At 42.2% G+C, this 20,301-nt stretch overlaps 1 protein-coding gene across 1 annotated transcript in view; it reads right to left on the reverse strand.

The window, feature by feature from the left end:
* Positions 1-20,301, reverse strand: part of CCDC171 (coiled-coil domain containing 171) — a 665,674-nt gene that overhangs the window by 337,834 nt on the left and 307,539 nt on the right. Inside the window, 1 exon segment of the mRNA XM_030194229.1 lies at positions 13,164-13,280. Coding sequence (XP_030050089.1) covers positions 13,164-13,280 — 117 coding nt within the window.

Here is a 20,301-nt window from a genome sequence, read left to right on the forward strand (position 1 = left end):
AGCCATTGACCTAGCAGTAGACTCACGCAGTAACCAGGCAGTAATGACCTACGTGCACCAAATGCCACTTGGCGTGCATCCATTACGTGCACAAAAAATGAAATTACTACAAGAGCCACACAGTAGTCGGGCAGTAACTCCATTTTGGTGAATGTTGGGCGCACGTAGACGCTTAAGCTGCTTAGTAAAAGGACCCCCTAGTGTTCAGGCAATGTGGGTTGCACCCAATTGGGTTAATTGTTGAAGTATTTCATTCCAGAACAATTGTACAAAACATATGGCCTAAGCCCGCTGCTGCACATTTATGTGCACTAAAATTATAGAATACCACTGAGCACACAGTTGGCACTTTGCACATAATTTATACATGTTATGGGTCATGCATTTAATATACTGCCTTTCTGTGGTACAATCAAAGCTGTTTATAAATTATATAGAGATATTTTTCTGCTCTCACTAGAAGAGAGTACATCTCCCCTGGTATGTTCCCCATTTTTGAAACAGCCAGATTGCTATTCTGGAATCCAAAGACCATTCATGTAGTTGCAGTACTTTGCTGATTTTTGCCTGCTAAACAATTCTGCATTCCAGGCAGATGCACTGCCTCATAAAATCTTCTCACCCCTTGTACATTTTTCACATTCTGCTGTCTAAAAAATACAACATATTCTTACAGCCTTCTCCTAATCTGTACTTTTAAATAACATTCTTCTGGTGTTATTTTGGCAGGTAGGCTCTTTTTAACTTGTTATGGGCCTTGACAAGCAGTTTTTGGAAACTAAGGGCTTCTTTTACAAAGCCGCACTAGTGATTCTCACGCAGCAAATGAGAGGAAACTCATAGGAACTGAATGGGCTTTCTCTCATTTGCCGCACCGGGAATCGGTACCGCAACTTTGTAAAAGAGGCCCTCAGCTAATCTGGATTTGCTATGAAAGCATGTGAGACTTTTTGGTTTATTATTTTTTTCATTATTTTTGAATATTGAATAATTGTTCTTTTATGTTGACAGCACAGAATACATTGTCCACCATCAGTGAAACAAATGCCTACATTAATGTATTTTTAATTAATTGCTTAGACAGCAGAATATGAAAAATATAGAAGGGTGTTAAGACTTTAGGAACCAGTATTATGTGGCTTCCAGGAATGCTTCAATTGCTACTTCCTGATTCCAAATTCTGGTTCTTTTTCAACATAAAAATAAAGACACAACCCCCCACCAAACCAATTCCTCTTTTAAATAGTACATGGCTTCCTGCATATCTGTTTGTACTAGGACAATTCTGTCTGAGTTGCAGGATGAAAATTTCAGCAAACTGAAGTTCACTCTTCATTCTGACTAACTGATGCATAGTAGTTTTTCTTTTTGTAACTTGTGCCCAGGGATGTGCTGGTAAATTTTTAACAACAGGCTCTTTCTCCGGACGTAGCCAGCTCTGAAGTTGGAAGGGCCAGGGGTGGCTGGGTGGGGTGGGGGGAGCAACACTTGCCTCTCTCTCCTCCCTCCCTTCGTGCGGGCATGCTAGGCATACCTTTGCTGGCAGCTAATAAATGGACTGCCACCACTCCCAACGTCTTGCTCTGAGCAGCATGCTGGAAACAAGGAGTGGAGAGCAGAAGTAGTCTATTTACTTGGCTGTCAGGGATCAGCATCCCCACCAGCAAAGTAAAAGATAATTCAGCAGGGGGCCCAAGCCCACATTTTGGGAGCCAGTTGTTAAAGTAGCCATGGAGGGCCCTACTTTAACAACCGGCTCCCAAAATTCTTAAAAACTTAACAACCGGCTCTTGCGAGCCTGTGAGAGCCTGCTCCAGCACACCACTGCTTGTGCCCATGAACATGTTGGACCATAGATGGACTTTCCATGTTATGCTGGAAGCATCTGTAGTGAGAATGCACCGATAGTGAAGCTATTGGAAAGGGCGACCTTTCAGATTGTGAGTAGATGTCCACAAATGAAATGTTCTTTGTCAGGAGAACAAGGACTTGAACTTACAGGAAAAAGAGGCTGCATGAACAGATTCCATTGAAATTAATTCCCATTCAGGTCTTCTCATATAGAGACAAGCAAAGAGACCAAAATGAACCATAGCTGCCATGTTTCCAGTATTTTCATGTATTTCTTTACTGTTACTGACTTTGAATTTCTGAGCAGATAAGATACTGCTCTGCAGATTGGAAATTCTGTCCTTCAATAAGAAAGCCTTGGCTTGCTCTGAAATAGAGTTGCACAGGGACAGAAATTTCACCCGTCCCTGCCAATCCAAACTGGAATCTCCTCCATCCTTGCCCATCCCCTATACTAAAATAACCCAACTTGTGGTAAAATAACAGTAAGCCCATGTTGATAACTTCCCCTCTCAGTGCTTCTGGGGATTTCAATGCTATCAACCATATCCATTAATTTTTTTGTGCTATTCTAATTGGTAAGCTAGCTTAGAATCACAAGGAAAGCATAAGTAGGTTGGCCTGACACTACACTTTCGCAGGAACCCTGCAGGAGCTGCATCCATCCCTGAGGACCTGGAGGGGATCCCCGCAGAAGTCCCATTGACCTGGAAGGGATCCCCATGGGATTCTCGCGGGAATCCCGCTAACCCTGTTCCCGTGCAATTCTCTACTCCAAAACTAGTAGTGTTCCTTTGAAGGGCAAGGTTGTTCTTGGCCAGAGATCCTAGTCAAGCATATGCAAATTCCTTTAACTGTCTCCTCTGTTTTGGCCTTTGGGCAAGCTGTTGAGTGTTTTGCTTTGCCTACAAAATTATTGGTAATGCCTCCTCTTGTAGGCATTATGGTCATCTAAAGTGCACCAGGATTCACTGTGGAGGTCGTCAATGTCTGCAAAGTCATACAGTGATCCTTTTATAGTTTCTATTGTTTCTTTCAACTTTACACTCAAAAGGGTATCTCCTATACAAAGATAATTCGCCAAGCTTCGATGGTCATCTTCATTGAGGCTAGCAAATCATAACCAGGCAAGATTATGAGCAGTTATAGACAACTTTTGAGGCAGTTTCAAAGGCATCATACGTGGCGTGTATTAGGTGATTTCCACAATCACTTCTAATAGGTGTGCTTGGATATTTGCTTTTAAAACCTCCTTGCAGGAAATCTGAGCTTTTGTTGTTCCCCACCCCCCCCAGACATGTGAATGTTCTGTACTATAAATAGTTGGTGGGCTGCTATTGTTGCATAATGATTAATTTTATAACAGGGTACCTACGTAAAGAGGCCAAGTAGGCATCTGTTTGGATGATATTTTGTAAAAACCCATAAGTGTTTGTTTTCTTACAAAATACTAGCTCAAGTGGTAGAAATTGCCTCAAGAGCAGGTATAAATGTATGAACATAAATTAGTGTTATTTTATAATCAGAATGCATACTTGTAAATTCTGCCCAGACCACCCCAGCAGCAACTACAATAAAAGTACATGAGTTCATGTCATCATGTATACTTTTATGCCTGGTGCTAATTTGAAAGAGAAATTTTGAGTGCGTATATATATTGCCACATATGTGCAAAAATGACTAAAATTACCCCATAAATGTGGACCTATGATTTCTTTCTCTTTTCTAAAAGTTAGATAGCAAGCCTCTGCTCCTATCTCCAGTGAGACTGTATGCTGTACAAAAGGGCCTCAATAAGTAAACGCAGAACACCTAGTTACTTCCAAAACTATTTCAGAAGATGATGAAAGCATCAAAAGTTACTGATCTTGACCAGGTCAGGACATTTCCAGTTCCTCTAAAATACATGGTGAAACAGACATTTTAAATATCAATGGGTCAACATATACAGTTATGTTAGCCAATTTAGAACCATAAGTGTTAATTTACCCAGCGCTCAGCCTGGCATCCCTGCCAGTCTTGCTTTGAGGGGGAAGGCATCAACTACTGGGGCATTGAGGTGGCCTCCCCCTAATCCTGCCACGTAGAACTGCTCAACTCAGGACAATTTCTAAAATCTAGACATCCTGGTTAGCAGGTGTAAATCCCAGTGTCATCTTTCTAGACAGATGTGAATTCCCCTTATGAAATGAGGAATACATGTTTTTCAGACCCATACTAGCCCACCCAGAACATAAGTGTTGCCATACTGGACAGACTGAAGATCCATCCTGCCATACTGGGACAGACTAAAGATCCATCAAGCCCAGTATCCTGTTTCCAACAGTGTCCAATCTAGATCACAGTACCTGGTAGATCCCAGAAGAGTAAAACAATTTATGCTGCTTAACCTAGAAATAAGCTAAGGGATTTTCCCAAGTCCATCTTAATAATGGCTTATACATAGTAACATAGTAGATGGCGGCAGATAAAGACCAGTATGGTCTATCCAGTCTACCCAACAAGATAAACTCATTACATGAAGTGAGTACATCATAGTGTATACCTGTTCTTGATTTATCCTTGCCTTTTTTAGGGCATAGACTGTAAATGTCTGCCCGGCATTGGCTTTGTTCTAAATTTCTGAAGTTGTTGGCAAAGCCCCTGTAGAAGCTCCACTCTAGCTCATCCAAATCTATTCAGCCCTCGATCAGGCACAGACAGACTATTAAGTCTGCCCAGCACTGGTTTCCTACCTTATCTCCTCTATGCTTCTTTAGATCTGATCCTTCAAAACAGGATTCCTTTGTGTTTGTACTAAGCATCTTTTGAATTCCATTACAGTTCTCATCTCTACCACCTCCCATGGGAGGGAATTCCAGGTATCTACCACCCTCTCAGTGAAAAAATACTTCCTGACATTATTCCTGAGCTGGCCCCCTTTCGACTTCAATTCATGCCCTCTAGTTCTACCACCTTCCCATCTCTGGAAAAGGTTTGTTTGCAAATTAATACCTTTTCAAATATTTGAACATCTGTATCATATCACCCCTGTTTCTCCTTTCCTCCAGGGTATACATGTTTAGGTCAGCAAGTCTTTCCATGTACATCTTGGTACGTAAACCCCCCTAACATTTTTGTTGCTTTTCTCTGAACCGCTTCAAGTCTTAACATCCTTAGCAAGATAAGGCCTCCAAAACTGAACACAATACTCCAAATGGGGCCTCAGCGACTTGTACATAAGCACCACCATACTGGGAAAAGACCAAGGGTCCATCAAGCCCAGCATCCTGTTTCCAACAGCAGCCAATCCAGGCTTCAAGAACCCGGCAACCCCCCCCCCCCCCCCCCCCAAACAAAAAAAAAAATTAATTTTTAATAATGTTCAATGGACTTTTCCCTCAGGAATCTGTCCAAACCCCCTTTAAAAACTCCGTAAGGCTAGCTGCTGTCACTACATTTTCCAGCAAACGAGTTCCAGAGTCCAACTACACGCTGAGTAAAGAAAAACTTTCTCCTGTTTGTTTTAAATCTACCATATTCTAGCTTCATCTTGTGTCCCCTGGTTCTGTTGTTGTTTGAAAGTGTAAACAAATGCTTCACATCTGTCTGCTCTACTCCGTTCATTATCTTGTAGACATATCACCCCTCAGCCGCCTTTTCTCCAAGCTGAAGAGCCCTAACCTTCTCAGCCTTTCCTCATAGGGAAGTCGTTCCATCCCTTTTATCATTTTCGTCGCCCTTCTCTGCACCTTCTCCAATTCCTTTATATCTTTTTTGAGATGCGGCGACCAGAATTGGACACAATATTCAAGGTGCGGTCACACCATGGAGAGATACAACAGCATTATAACATCCTCATGTTTGTTTTCCATCCCTTTCCTAATAATACTCAACATTCTGTGCACTTTTTTAGCCGCAGCAGCACACTGAGCAGAGGTTTTTAACGTCTTATCCACGATGACTCCCAGATCCCTTTCTAGGTCTGTGACTCCTAACACGGAACCTTGCATGACATAGCTGTAATTCGGGTTCCTCTTACCCACATGCATCACTTTGCACTTGTCAACATTGAACTTCATCTGCCACTTGCATACCCAATCCCCCAGTCTCGCGAGGTCCTCCTGTAATCTTTCACACTTCTCCTGCGACTTGACGATCCTGAATAATTTTGTGTCATCTGCGAATTTAATTACCTCACTAGTTACTCCCATCTCTAGGTCATTTATAAATATGTTAAAAAGCAGCGGTCCCAGCACAGACCCCTGCGGGACCCCACTAACTACCCTTCTCCATTGAGAATACTGACCATTTAATCCTATTCTCTGCTTCCTATCTTTCAACCAGCTCTTCATCCACAGTAATACCCTACCTCCGATCCCATGACTCTCCAGTTTCCTCTGGAGTCTTTCATGAGGCACTTTGTCAAATGCCTTCTGAAAATCCAGATACACAATATCCACCTGCTCCCCATTGTCCACATGTTTGTTCACCCCCCTCAAAAAAATGCAGTAGATTGGTGAGGCAAGACTTCCCTTCACTAAATCCGTGTTGACTTGGTCTCATCAGCCCATGTTTTTGTATGTGCTCTGTAATTTTATTCTTAATAATAGCCTCTACCATTTTGCTCGGTACCGACATCAGACTCACCGGTCTATAATTTCCCGGATCTCCTGTGGAACCTTTTTTAAAAATCGACGTAACATTGGCTACCCTCCAGTCTTCCAGTACCACACCTGATTTTAGGGATAGATTGCATATTACTAACAGTAGCTCTACAAGTTCATTTTTCAGTTCTATTAATACTCTGGGATGAATACCATCTGGTCCAGGTGATTTACTACTCTTCAGTTTGTAGAACTGACCCATTACATCCTCCAAGTTTACAGAGAATTCATTTAGTTTCTCTGACTCACCTGCTTCAAATACCCTTTCCGGCACCAGTGTCCCACCCAAATCCTCCTCGGTGAAGACCGACGACCCAAATCCTCCTCAGTGAAGACCGAAGCAAAGAATTCATTTAATTTCTCCGCTACAGCTTTGTCTTCCCTGATCGCCCCTTTAACACCATTTTGGTCCAACGGCCCAACCGATTCTTTAGCCGGCTTCCTGCTTTTAATGTATCTAAAAAAATTTTTACTATGTATTTTCGCTTCTAACGCTAACTTTTTTCAAAGTCCTTTTTTGCCCTCCTTATCTCCGCTTTACATTTGGCTTGCCATTCCTTATGTTTAATCTTGTTAATTTCAGTTGGTTCTCTTCCCCACCTTCTGAAGGATTATTTTTTGGCTCTAATGGTTTCTTTTACCTTACTGTTTAGCCACACCGGCTGACGTTTGGCCTTTTTTCCTCTTTTTCTAATACGCGGAATATATTTCTCCTGTACCTCTAGGATAGTGTTTTTGAACAGCATCCACGCCTGACTTGTACAGGGGCATCAACGCATCTTTTCTTCTGCTTGTTATACCCCTCTCTATGCAGTCTAGCATCCTTCTGGCCACGGCCACCGCCTTGTCGCACTGTTTCTTCACCTTGAGATCTTTAGACACCATCAACTCAAGGTCCCTCTCCTGAGCCGAGCTTACCAATCTGTCCCTTCCTATCCGGTACGTCTCTTTTGCATTTCTGCACCCCAAGTGGACTTCTTGGCATTAAATTTCAACTGCCAGACCCTTGACCATTCTTCTAGTGTTTGGAGATCCCTTATCACGGTTTCTATTCCCTCCAGGGTATCCACTCTGTTGGCTATCTTCATGTCATCCGCAAAAGGCAAACTTTTCCTTCTAACCCTTCAGCAATGTCTCACACAAATATATTAAACAGAATCGGCCCCAGCACACACCCCTGAGGCACTCCACTACTCACCTTCCTTTCCTCAGAGTCGATTCCATTTACCACCACCCTCTGTCGCCTGTCGGTCAACCACTTTCCAATCCAGTTCACCACTGTGGGTCCTAAGTTCAGCCCTCTCAGCTTATTCATGAGTCTTCTGTGGGGGACCATATCAAAGGCTTTGCTGAAATCCAAGTAGATTATATTTATCGCACATCCTTTATCCAGTTCTTTGGTCACCCAGTCAAAGAAGTCAATCAGATTCAATTAGCAAGATTTTCCTTTGGTAAAGCCATGTTGCCTCGGATCTTGTAACCTGTTTGCTTCTAGAAAGTCAACTGTCCTTCAGCAGCGATTCCATTATTTTTCCTACCACCGACGTGAGGCTTACTGGCCTGTAGTTTCCCACTTCTTCTCTGTCTCTGCTTTTGTGAAGAGGGACACATCAACCAATTCCTTGGAACCTCTCCTGTCTCTAAAGAACTATTAAATAAATCTTTAAGAGGTCCCGCCAAGACTTCTACGAGCTCTCTCAGTATCCTGGGATGTATCCCATCTGGCCCCATAGCTTTGTCCACTTTCAGATTTTCAATCTGTTTATGAACACTTTCTTCCATGAACAGATAGGCTTTTCTTTTAGGAAATTAGCCAAACATTTTTTAAAACCCTGCTAAGCTAACTGCTTTTAAATTCCAGAGTTTAATTACATGTTGTGTGAAGAAATATTTTCTCTGGTTTGTTTTAAGAGCCCTGTTTACTAAGGCGCGCTAACATTTTTAGCACACGCTAACACTAGAGACACCCATATATTCCTATGAGTGTCTCTGGCATTAGCGCACACTGCTAAAAATGCTAGCGCACCTTAGTAAACAGGGCCCTTACTACTTAGTACAACATGCCCAGAATACACTCCCCTTGCTATACGTACATCTTAGAGTTTCAAACTTGTATATCCCAGCTTTGTAAAATTGAGATTTAGACATTTAAGTGACGTGGAGGGGCATAATTGAACATCGCCGGCCAAATAGATCGCCGGCGATCTATTTTGGTGGCGGCGCTACAGCTGGCCGGAACCGTATTATCGAAAAAGATGACCGGCCATCATACAGTTTAGCCAGGCCAAATGCCAGAGTTCGCCGGGGTTGAGATCGCCGGTTTTGTTTTTCAGCGATAATGGAAAAAAATGCCGGCGATCTCCAACCCGGCGACATCCAAGGCATTTGGTCATGGAAGGAGTCAGCATTTATAGTGCACTGGTCCCCCTCACATGCCAGGACACCAACTGGGCACCCTAGGGGTCAGTGTGGTGGACTTCAGAAAAGGCTCCCACATGCATAGCTCCCTTGCTTTGGGAGCTGAGCCCCCCAACCCCCCCCCCCCCAAAACCCACTACCCACACATGTACAACATTACCGTAGCTCTTAGGGGTGAAGGGGGCAACTACATGTGGGTACGCCTGCCTTAAGTGCACTGCGGTACCCACTAAAAGTGCTCCAGGGACCTGCATACACGCAGTCCTCTAGGACTTGTTGCTGCTGTATAACCTTGGCACAGTTGACACCTGAAGACTAATCTCTTTGAAAAAGTCCTTTATTTGAATAAGCACGTTTACTTACAGTTAACTGCAGATCAGAGGTTGTGCCCCACTGGTAAAGAGTCTCCCTGGTACTGAAATTAGCAGTAGGTCAGAGCTGGCAGAATGGTGTACAATGCCCTCTTTCAGCTACATTCAAGGTAATAACTAAGTTCTCTAATGTGGGTAACACATGAAAGGGATCTAAAATTGGCTTACAAAAATGGCCACTACCTCATGGACTACCAGAAACAAAACAGGGCACACTCTGACCCAGTTAGCAGGGGGAAAAGCACCATGGGAGTAGAGCCCACTACCCTACACCCACCAAAATGCATTGCTGGTGTGACTCTGCAGTGCACCAAACAGAAAAGGTGTCACACTCACCCGAGAACCACATCACAACCAGGGAAAGGCTGTCAAAGGATAGAACACATTTTGCTGTCACAGAGGTGGGTACAGCATTTGAGGCTGGCATAGAGGCTGGCAAAATATGTTTATAATTGTGTTTTTAGTGTGGGAGGGGGTTGGTGACCACTGGGGGAGTACGGGGAGGTCATCCTTCCGGTGGTCATCTGGTGAGTTGGGGCACCTTTTTGAGGCTTGGTCATGAAAATAAAAGGACAAGTAAACCCGACGAAATACTGCTTAACGCCGCTTTTTTTCTCATTATCGGCGAAAGCCGGCCATCTGGTAGCCACACCCATGCCCTGCCTTTGCTAAGCTACCGACATGCCCCCTTGAACTTTCGCTGGCGAAGCAATGGGAAAGCGGCGATGCTGTCAAAAATGCCACTTTCGATTATACCGATTTTGCCACTTTTAAGAAATCGCCGGCCATCTCCCGATTTATGTCGGGAAATGGCCTGCGATCACTTTCGAAAATAAGCTTGATAATCGACTAAATACCAGTTAATGCACATCCAAAACTTGACTAGAGCTTCCAAAATAAACATCATGTGCCTAATATTCAAAATGATTTAATTTGCCAGAAGAGGCTCCTGGTTGTTTAAATCACTTGTCAGGGGCGGATAGTGCCGCTGAAAATGTCCAGTTAGTGCCCAAGTCAAAACAAACTATTTTGGGAGCATTCCAGGGGCAAGTTGTCAGAGGTTTGCAAAAGCTTAACAAATAGAAAAAATGTTCTTTGCACATTGACGACGATTTCTAGTTTGCAGGAAATGCATTGGAATATCAGTGACCAGAATAAGCTTAGGGACCCATGGACTGGGAAGTATTTCTTCTCCTGGTAAATCCTCAGTGCAGGTGTTTCCAATTATAATCATCAAAAAGATGATGGGTAGGTTTATCTATATAGTCTTAGAAATTAACAAGGAACAGCCCACTTTAATGCTACAAATCTTAAACAGAATTGCAGATTTTTCCTTGCTTCCTTTAATTCTGGGTGAAAACTACTGATGTGATCAATGATGCTTTACAGTGTCTTAAATGCTTCCCTAGGTGAGCCCCAAATCTGTTTTCTCTGTGTGAAATCATTGCAAATCACTCCTTGCTAGACATGTGGAGAACATTTGAAAGTTGGTGTTCAGAGAGGGCCTTCTCAACTTTCCTTCAAGAAGGTCTTAAGAAAAGATTGGCCCTGATTCCTTGAAGGTCAAGTGGCAGCCTTAGCATGCTTTCAGGGTCACTTACAAAATTCTTCTTTAGAGGTATATCCAGATGTTCGATTTTTGAACAGCATCTGTCATCTTCGCTCTCTGCTTCCCAAAGTTTGTCCAGAGCAGGGGTGTAGCCAGTATGGGGCCACGGGGGCCTGGGCCCCTGTAGATTTGCCCCTGGACCCCCCTGCCAACGACCCCCCCTCCCGCCGCCGCCTACCTTTGCTGGCAGGGGACCCAAACCCCCGCCAGCTGAGCCGAGGTCCTCTTTTTCCCAATCCCATGCAAGGCTTCGTTCTAGTCTGAAAGACGTCAGACTCACAGAAACAGAACGAAGCCATCTTGCAAGGCTTCATTCTGTTTCTGTGAGTCTGATGTCCAGCACGTCAAACTAGAACGAAGCCTTGCAGGGATTGGGACGAAGAGGACCTCGGCTAGGTTGGCGGGGGTTGGGGTCCCCCGCCAGCAAAGGTAGGCGGCGGCGGGAGGGGGGTCATCGGGTCGTTGGGAGGGGGGGTCGGCAATGGCGGGGAGGTCAAAGTTGGTGGCGGGGGGGTTCAGCAATGGCGGGGGGCGCGGCAGCGCTGGGGGGGTGGCTAAAATGGTCCCCCTCACCTCGGGCTCTGGACCCCCCCCCCCCCCCCCGCCGCCGAAGTCTGGCTACGCCCCTGGTCCAGAGTAGAATTTTAATCTAATTCTTAGGACACTTTGGCAGTCTCCATTTGAACCTTTGAAGAAGGCAACTCTTAAAGACCTTATCTTGAAGGCTGTTTTCCTTGTAGTGACTACTTCAGATAGAAGAACATTTGAGCTTGAGGCTCATTCCTGTAGGGTACCATTTCTCCATTTTACAGAAGCTAATATATGTCTCTATACAATGCCTTCCTTTCTAACAAGGACAGTAAGTTTAAGGGGTTGACTTTTTTGTACATTCCTTTCTACCAAGTCATTTCTCCAGTCCATCTGAACCAAACAGTGGATCTTCCTTCCTTTCAATGAGAAAACTGTGATCAGCAATTCTCTTAATGCCAAAAGTTTCAATAAGGAGAGCACCATTTAGATATGTTAGTAACATTGAAACTAATGATTTCTGGAAGTCAGATAAACTCTATTTTGTTTGTCAAGCTACCATTGCCCACTGGTTAAAGGAAACAATTGCCTCTACTTATCTACTAATGGGTTATCAACTGCCCCTGGTTTTGAAGGCTCACTCTATTAGAGAGGTGGTATTGCATTTGGTCTCGCTGAGTGACATTTGCAAAGCAGCCCACTTGGTCCTCTCTTCATACTTTTTTTTTATTTTTTATTTTATCACTTTCAAAATATTAACATTTACATAATATAAATGCAGGTAAATCAGGAAAATTATAATAGAAAAGTCCCATGTTCTTTACACAAAGGAACTAGAAATTAACATTGTTACTTAGTCCACCATATCTTCATACTTTTTCTAAGCATTACAGGGTGGACGTGATAGTTTGGCAGGATGCCTCTGTTATTTGAGCAGCTACAGTCTCCTCCTACCCTACTTGAGGGCCAGTTTTAGTTGGGTTTTTTTTGTTTATTTTTGTTTATTCTGTACTATATTTTCTCTTCTAATAAGCATTTACTTGCTGTTTTCTACTTCAAGCTGTAGTTTCAGGCTTTTTTTTTTCTCATTTAAATCTTTATTTTTACATTCTTTTAAACAGAAATACAGAAATAAAGAAGTCCATGTTACCAGTAACATCATCATCATCATCATCATTTAAACAAAACAAAAGATCTGGAGATGTATTTTCTGATGTGGTACCATCCCCCCCCCCCCCTTTTTTGTGGGTGGGAGATTGGTGGGGAAGGGAGGGTATCTGCTGTTCCAGTGTTTGCAGGCTTATATTTGTTATTGGTTTTCATAATTAATAAACATATATTTAAAAAAAAACAAAAGGAAAAATCAAATTTTTAGATAAAATTACAACACTGCCTGCTGCAGTTTCTATAATGGCAATTATTGCTTCAAGTTTCAAATTTCAATTGTTCAGCTTTTTGAACTGAAAGACAGACAATGAAGGTTCTCTTGTTGTCTCCCATTATTTTTCCACTGTTACATAAGTACTGACCATGGCAGTATTAGAGCACACCACACAATTCCATATTCTCCATCTCCACCTACATATGAATCCATTGAAGCTACTTATTAAGGATGTATATAACACCATAGATAATGGTCAACCCTATCACACTTTTACATGCTCACTTCAAATAAGCAGTATAGTAAACAGTATGCCCCCCCCCCCCCCCCCCCCCCAAAAAAAAAAAAAAACACATTACCTTTTTTATGAATAATTTCCTGTAGGTCAGAGATAGAACTCACTACTGCAGCAAGAAGATCTGAACTAGTGAACCAGTTTAAAGCTTCATGACTAACGCTTTGCTCCTTTTGGTACCCTATAGAAAACAGAAAAAAACACAATCTGTAAATGCCTTACAACTGAATGACAATACGCATTTAAGCACCTTAGTGCATTATTAAAGCTGTTTAAAATAAAATATGCATTCACGCCTGTATTTGCTGTATATACTGTATATACTCAGCTATAAACCAAACATTTTGGGCCCCAAAAAAGCCCAAAAATTGGGATCTTGGCTTACAGTCAAGTCAGTACAATCTGTCCTCCTTCCCTCCCCCCCACCCCGGCATTTCTCCTTACCGGTAAGCCTCAACACTGAAGCACACACAGTCACAGAAGTAATTGCAAGCGCATGCACAGGTGATCAAGGCCCCGGACCAACCCTGCTTGCAGTTACTTCTGGGTCAGTATCTGGTCACTTCTGGGAGTAGGTGGAGGAAAGAGGTGCCACTCAACATCAGAGGAGGGGATAGAAGAGAAGTGTCAGTCACTGCAGGAGGAGGAGGGACAGGGGAAGAGGGAGAGAAATACCAGTCACCATGGGGGAGGAATACTTGAATATAAGGACACACCAAAGCAGACAGCGTAAAATGTGAGGTATAAATGATATAAAATAAATAAATAAATAAAATAAAAGTCCAACTCAATCTTTATTGCGTAAGTCCCACTTGGGACTTGTGCAATAAAGATTGATTTGGACTGTGTCTTGCTGTCTCTTTCTGTTTGCCATACTTGAATATAAACCCTCAGCTTATATTGAGTTAATATCCTCCCCCCCCCCCTTTTGTTTAGGGGAAAAATGACCTCAGCATATATTTTGATGGGATTATATTTGAGTATATATGGTAAGGAACTGGTAAAAGTCAAAACAAAACATTTAGGGCCCTGTTTACTAAGCCACGTTATAGGCCCATTAGCATTTTTAACACTTATTAACCATATATGCGTGTTAATCGTGTACATGCCTATAATATTTCTATAGATGCCTACACGGTTAGCGCGCACGCTAATTATAGACACATTAAAAATGCTAACGCACCTTAGTAAACAGGGCCTTTATTATTTATTACAATTTGATATACCACTTGGTTTAATCAGATCATAGGGGGTTTACAATATTCAATAAAATAGAAAATAAAATAAACAGAACTCCATATACAAGATAGGAAAGACCTAATACAATCATACCAGATATCAGCATATGATATAAGAATGCTACATCATGCAGCTCTCTTCAAAGAATCCTTTCCTCATTAACTGATTGAACAACAAATGCTTCTATGAAAAATACTTTCAACAAGTTTTGAATCTTCTAGGCTGCATTTCAATCAAAAAAATTTGCAATTAATCATGCAATTAATGGTATTTTATTTATTTTCCCACCGGAGCTCCTTGTGACTCTGGGCAATCACTTAACCCTCCATTGCCCCTGGTACAAAATAAGTACCTAAATATATGTTAACCGCTTTGAATGTTGTTGCAAAAACCTCAGAAAGGTGGTATATCAAGTCCCATTTCCCTTTCCCTATATTAGCTCATCTATACATCCCTATATTACAGCAAAACGTGTGGCTATGCAGGCAATCATTTTGGCAAAGCCGGATAATGTTAATGACTTACAAGGTCCCAAAAGAAATAGTTGCATTGGTTACAATATGTAGAGCATATGGATTCACAAACTATAAAGGAACAGAGGTTTATGACCACACAACACTTGCTTTCGAGTTTTTATACTGGTTACTGGTGCTATTTAGATCTTAGTTTAAGGTGTTGGCCCTCATTTTTAAATATTTGTTCTCTGAGGACATGGCTTTCCTTAAAGAGAAAGCTGGTGTGTATTATGCCATTCAGAGCACTCTGTCCTATCAGAAAATGTCTCTCAGGCCCTTCAGAAGTTCACCTTCAGGATACCAAGAATCGTCTTCATTTAATGCCCTCGGTTGTGGAATGCATTAGCAATGCATCTATTCTTTTTGTTCAGGTTTTAGTTGATGTTTGATTCAACAGGATTATGCAGCTGGGATACTTAACAACTGACTTGTAAGAGGGTGAAGTTGGGATTTAAGAATCAGTCCTCTAAGATATGACATGTGTGTGTAGTATGATTGCTTGATGGGTATTCTTATTTTATTAGTTAATTCAGATGGAATTTGTGAATTTTATTTTTAGGTTTTATGTATTATCAGTTACTCTGAGCTGGTCTAGTAGGGTGCTGTATACGTGCAAGTATATAAATGAAAAAAGTGATGCATGAGAAATTGCTGCAGATTCTTAGAAAGATACACTGTACAATTACAAGATATTACGCAAGCCATGTGTGCAGCTCCATTTTATCTGTTCATCAATAGAAAATCAATAGAGTGGAGGAGTAGCCTAGTGGTTAGTGCAGTGGCCTTTGATCCTAGGGAACTAGGATTTGATTCCCATTGCAGCTCCTTGTGACTCTGGGCAAGTCACTTACCTCCATTGCCCCAGGTACAAATAAGTACCTGTATATACTATTTGAGTACAAATACGTACCTGTAAACCACTTTGAATGTAGTTGCAAAAAAAAAAAAGAAAACCCACAGAAAGGCAATCTATCAAGTCCCATTCCCTTTTCCTTTCCACTTTGAAATATTCAGCTCAGATGCAGCAGAACATTAAAAAGAAAATATAATGAAAAGAACAGCAAACAAAACAGAGAATATAATAATGCTCCTGTATCAATATATGATCGATCATATCCCACATTCAAACTCACTCCCAGAAGGGCTATGCTGAACTGAAGACTACCTCTATTTCAGGAAGCAAGTGAAAGCTTGGCTCTTCTCCCTAGACTTTAATACATGCATGACTGACTATCCACACACTCCACCCCTAGGCTATTTTACTGAACACCTTGTAACAGACTAGTTTTTCATGTCTTATTGAACTGTACATAAATTTGCTTTTAATTTGTCCTGTCTATATATTTCAACTGCACTAGCCTACTTGTCTAGTTAAGATATTTCATGGTATTGTACTGTACGAACAGTGCTAGCATTATACCTATGTTATCTGAATTTTCTAATGCGTGCCGATTAAGACGTTTCACCTGTACTGTGGTGAATTGTATCATATCTACATTATTTGAATGTTCTTCCATACTTCCTATCATGGTATCATTGGCATTTTGATCAATGAGATTTTAATGAATTCTATTACAGAAAACTTGTAATATAACAGTCCAAAGCCCATCTTTTTATGAGAAAATGTAACTTTCAGAATGCTTATGGATCCATGACATGAAAAATCTGCTATTCTCAACATTTTGGATCTCTACTGTTCTACAGTGCTGTTAAATATTAATATTTCTGACACTGCATCATGTTAGTCCTATTACTAGATTTCAATTTCCCATCTCCCAGTTTATATTTTGTCATCTTACTACTGTTTATACAGTTAACAAAATTGTAAGCTTTATGTCAAGTTGCACCTGCTGTACACTGCCTTGGGTGAATCTATTCATAAAGGTGGTTAATAAAGCCCCAATAAATATAAGTATCACATGCAATTCTGATCACTAACTCAAAAATGTAATATTAGATAAAGGGGTTCCAGTGACATAATCACCAATATGGCTGCTTCATCCCGGAGCTTTGCTAAAGGCAGCAAATAAAGCTGGAATTTTGCAGGGTTAGACTGTCTAGTGCCCAAGATTCTTTTCCACTGGTGCTTCGTGGACCACTTCAGAACTGATCAATGTTGAAAAAAAACAACAGGGAGATAAAAAACTACTTTCCCCAACCAACCACAATGAACTGCACAGACCACGGGGTGAACTTTACTCTGATATGGACAGCCTGGAGGTGGGTGAGGACCTTTAGCAATCCAAATGTTTTGATGGCAATATGACAGATGGTGAGAGACTTCTCACCAAAAGAGCGATGCAGGAGATGCTGCAAGAGTTAAAACGAGCCTTGCAACACAATACGGCAACTCTGTTCCAAGAACTTAAGGGAATGATGCAAGATATAAAAGGAGGCCTGGAAGATCTCGGTTCCCACATGGAAGATAATGAGCAGCAACTAGAGGATCAGGACATTCAACTAAGGGAGATGGCTAATAAAATTGATGGATCGTCAGCAGTCTTGGACAACCTTGCTAAGAAACTGGATGATCTGGAAAACCACGCACATAGAAACAACGTGCAGTTCTATGGTGAGCCCGAGTCAGAGCTGGAGAAGAATTGTGCCTTCAGTACAAAAAAATCTTTGTCACCAGTTTTTGTGCAGCTGAGTCCTCAAATTGGACCATGCCAGAGGACTTCAAATTTGGATCAGGTACACCGAGTTCTGGGCCCCTCCACTGCGAATCAGCACCGTGACATTATCACTTGTTTTCATTCCTATGCGCTTAAAGACTTATTATTGATTGCGCCACAGTGAGGGGGGGGGGGGGTCTGATTCACTACCATGGCCATCGAATAGAAATTTACCAAGACCTTTCAGTGGACACTCTTCAGAAACGTTGGGAATTTAAAGACATAACGTTCCTCCTGCACAGAGAGCATATTAAATATAAATGGCTTTTCCCATTTGTTACTTCCTTCATCATTAGCAGGAAAACTTAATAATTTAAAAACCACTGTGGATGTCTGCGCCTTGCTTAAGCAGCTTAACTTGTGGAGAGAACCAGATAAAACCAAGTCTCCGCCCCCATCTATGAAACCGACATCTCCACGCCGGTAATGCATTCTAGAGAAAAGTTGCTGCCTTAAAAGAATCTGCAGAGCATGGTGTAGAGGCCTAACTCTTAACCTATTATTGCTACTGTTCCTCAGTACAGCTCCACAGACAGTGGCTTAACCTTTCTATGTGGGACACTTGATGTTCCTGCTTTCTTGGACTGGACCTCTTTGTATGGTATGCTGACCTCGACCTAAAATGATGAGCCTGATGTATGTGTGGGTCAGGGAAATGAGGGGAGTGTGTGGGTGGGGGGAGGGGGGTTTGGGTGGTTGGGTGAAAAGGGGGTAAGTGGGTGGAGGAACTGTTTCACTGACTGTGCACTTCATTGTTTGCTTTTTAGACCTCTATATTACCAATATATGCCTTGTTAGTTTCGGTGGCAGCTTTAAAGCCATCTTGATCCTTGGTATCCTCTTCCTGCTCTTGGATGGCACCGCTTAATAGCCTTACCTAGAATGTTTGTGGGATTCATTCTCCCATAAAGAGGAAAAAGATCCTCACAGCTTTGTGCCGTCAGGGAGCAGGAATAGCTTTGCTGCAGGAGACACACTTGACTCGGAACACTAAAAGTTATGTTGAGAATGGGTGGGAAGATGTAATGCAGCCTCTGCACCTGTAACTAGGCAGACGGGGGTGGCCATTTTATTAAACAAATCCATTCCTTTTGAAGAACAAAGTTTTAGGGATGTCCAGGGAAGTTGGATCATCCTACATGGCTCCATTTTACATACCATACCTTTTGGTTTCGGTGTATGCTTCAAATATTTATGACCAATTTTTTTCTTCCCTCATCTTCTCAAACGTATTTTAGACCTGCCCCGGTGTACCATTCTTATAGGAGGGGATTTAATGCTGCAGCTTACCCCCTGGAAGACCGACAATCTAGCTCTACTAGACCCATATACATGAACATAAGAACATAAGAGTAGCCATACTGGGTCAGACCAATGGTTCATCTAGCCCAGTATCCTGTTTTCCAACAGTGGACAAGCCAGGTCACAAGTACCTGGCAGAAATCCAAATCGTGGCAATTCTCCATACTACAAATCCAAGGCAAACAGTTGCTTCCCATGTCTGCCTCAATAGCAGACTATGGACTTTTCCTCCAGGAATTTGTCAAAACCATTTATAAACCCAGATATGCTAACCACTGTTACGACATCCTCAGGCAACGAATTCCAGAGCTTAACTATTCATTGAGTGAAAAAATATTTCCTCATATTTGTTTTAAAATTATTTCCATGTATCTTCCTCGAGTGTCCCCTAGTCATAGTAGCATAGTAAATGACGACAGATAAAGACCTGTATGGTCCATCCAGTCTGCCCAACAAGATAAACTCATTTTACATGGTATGTGATACTTTATATGTCTACCCGAGTTTGATTTGTCCTTGCCTTTCTCAGGGCACAGACCATAGAAGTCTGCCCAGTACTGTTCTTGTACTAAGTTCTGAAGGTAACATCGAAGCCCCTTAAAATTTACACTCCAGCCCATCCCTATCTATTCAGTCACGATCAGGGTGTATACCGAAGAAGTCTCCCCAGCTCACGTTTTGTTTCCAATTACCGGCGTCGCCACCCAATCTCTGCTAAGATTCCACGGAACCATTCCTTCTAAACAGGATTCCTTTGTGTTTATCCCACGCATGTTGAATTCCATTACCGTCTTCATCTCCACCACCTCCCGCGGGAGGGCATTCCACATATCCACCACCCTCTCCGTGAAAAAGTACTTCCTGACATTAGTCCTGAGTCCCCCCTTCAACTTCAATTCATGTCCTCTAGTTCTACCGCCTTCCCATCTCTGGAAAAGGTTTGTTTGCAGATTAATACCTTTCAAATATTTGAACGTCTGTATCGTATCACCACTGTTTCTCCTTTCCTCCAAGGTATACATGTCCAGGTCAGCAAGTCTCTCCTTGTACGGTTTGCAACGCAAATCCCATACCATTTTTGTAGCTCTTCTTTGCACCGCTTCAAGTCTTTTTACATCTTTAGCAAGATACGGCCTCCAAAACTGAACACAATACTCCAAGTGGGGACTAACCAACGACTTGTAGAGGGGCATCAACACCTCCTTTCTTCTGCTGGTTATGCCCCTCTCTACGCAGACTAGCATCCTTCTGGCCACGGCCGTCACCTTGTCGCATTGCTTCTTCACCTTCAGATTCTCTGACACCAACACCCCAAGGTCTCTCTCCTGAGTCGAGCTTATTAATCTCTCCCCTCCTATCCAGTATATCTCTTTTGGGTTTTCACACCCCAAGTGCATCACTCTACACTTCTTGGTATTTAATTTTAACTGAAAATCTAAACACTGCCTCACACTAGCTATGTATATATGAT

The sequence above is a fragment of the Microcaecilia unicolor genome, chromosome 2, assembly GCF_901765095.1.
Source record: "Microcaecilia unicolor chromosome 2, aMicUni1.1, whole genome shotgun sequence".
Lineage (NCBI taxonomy): Eukaryota > Metazoa > Chordata > Amphibia > Gymnophiona > Siphonopidae > Microcaecilia > Microcaecilia unicolor.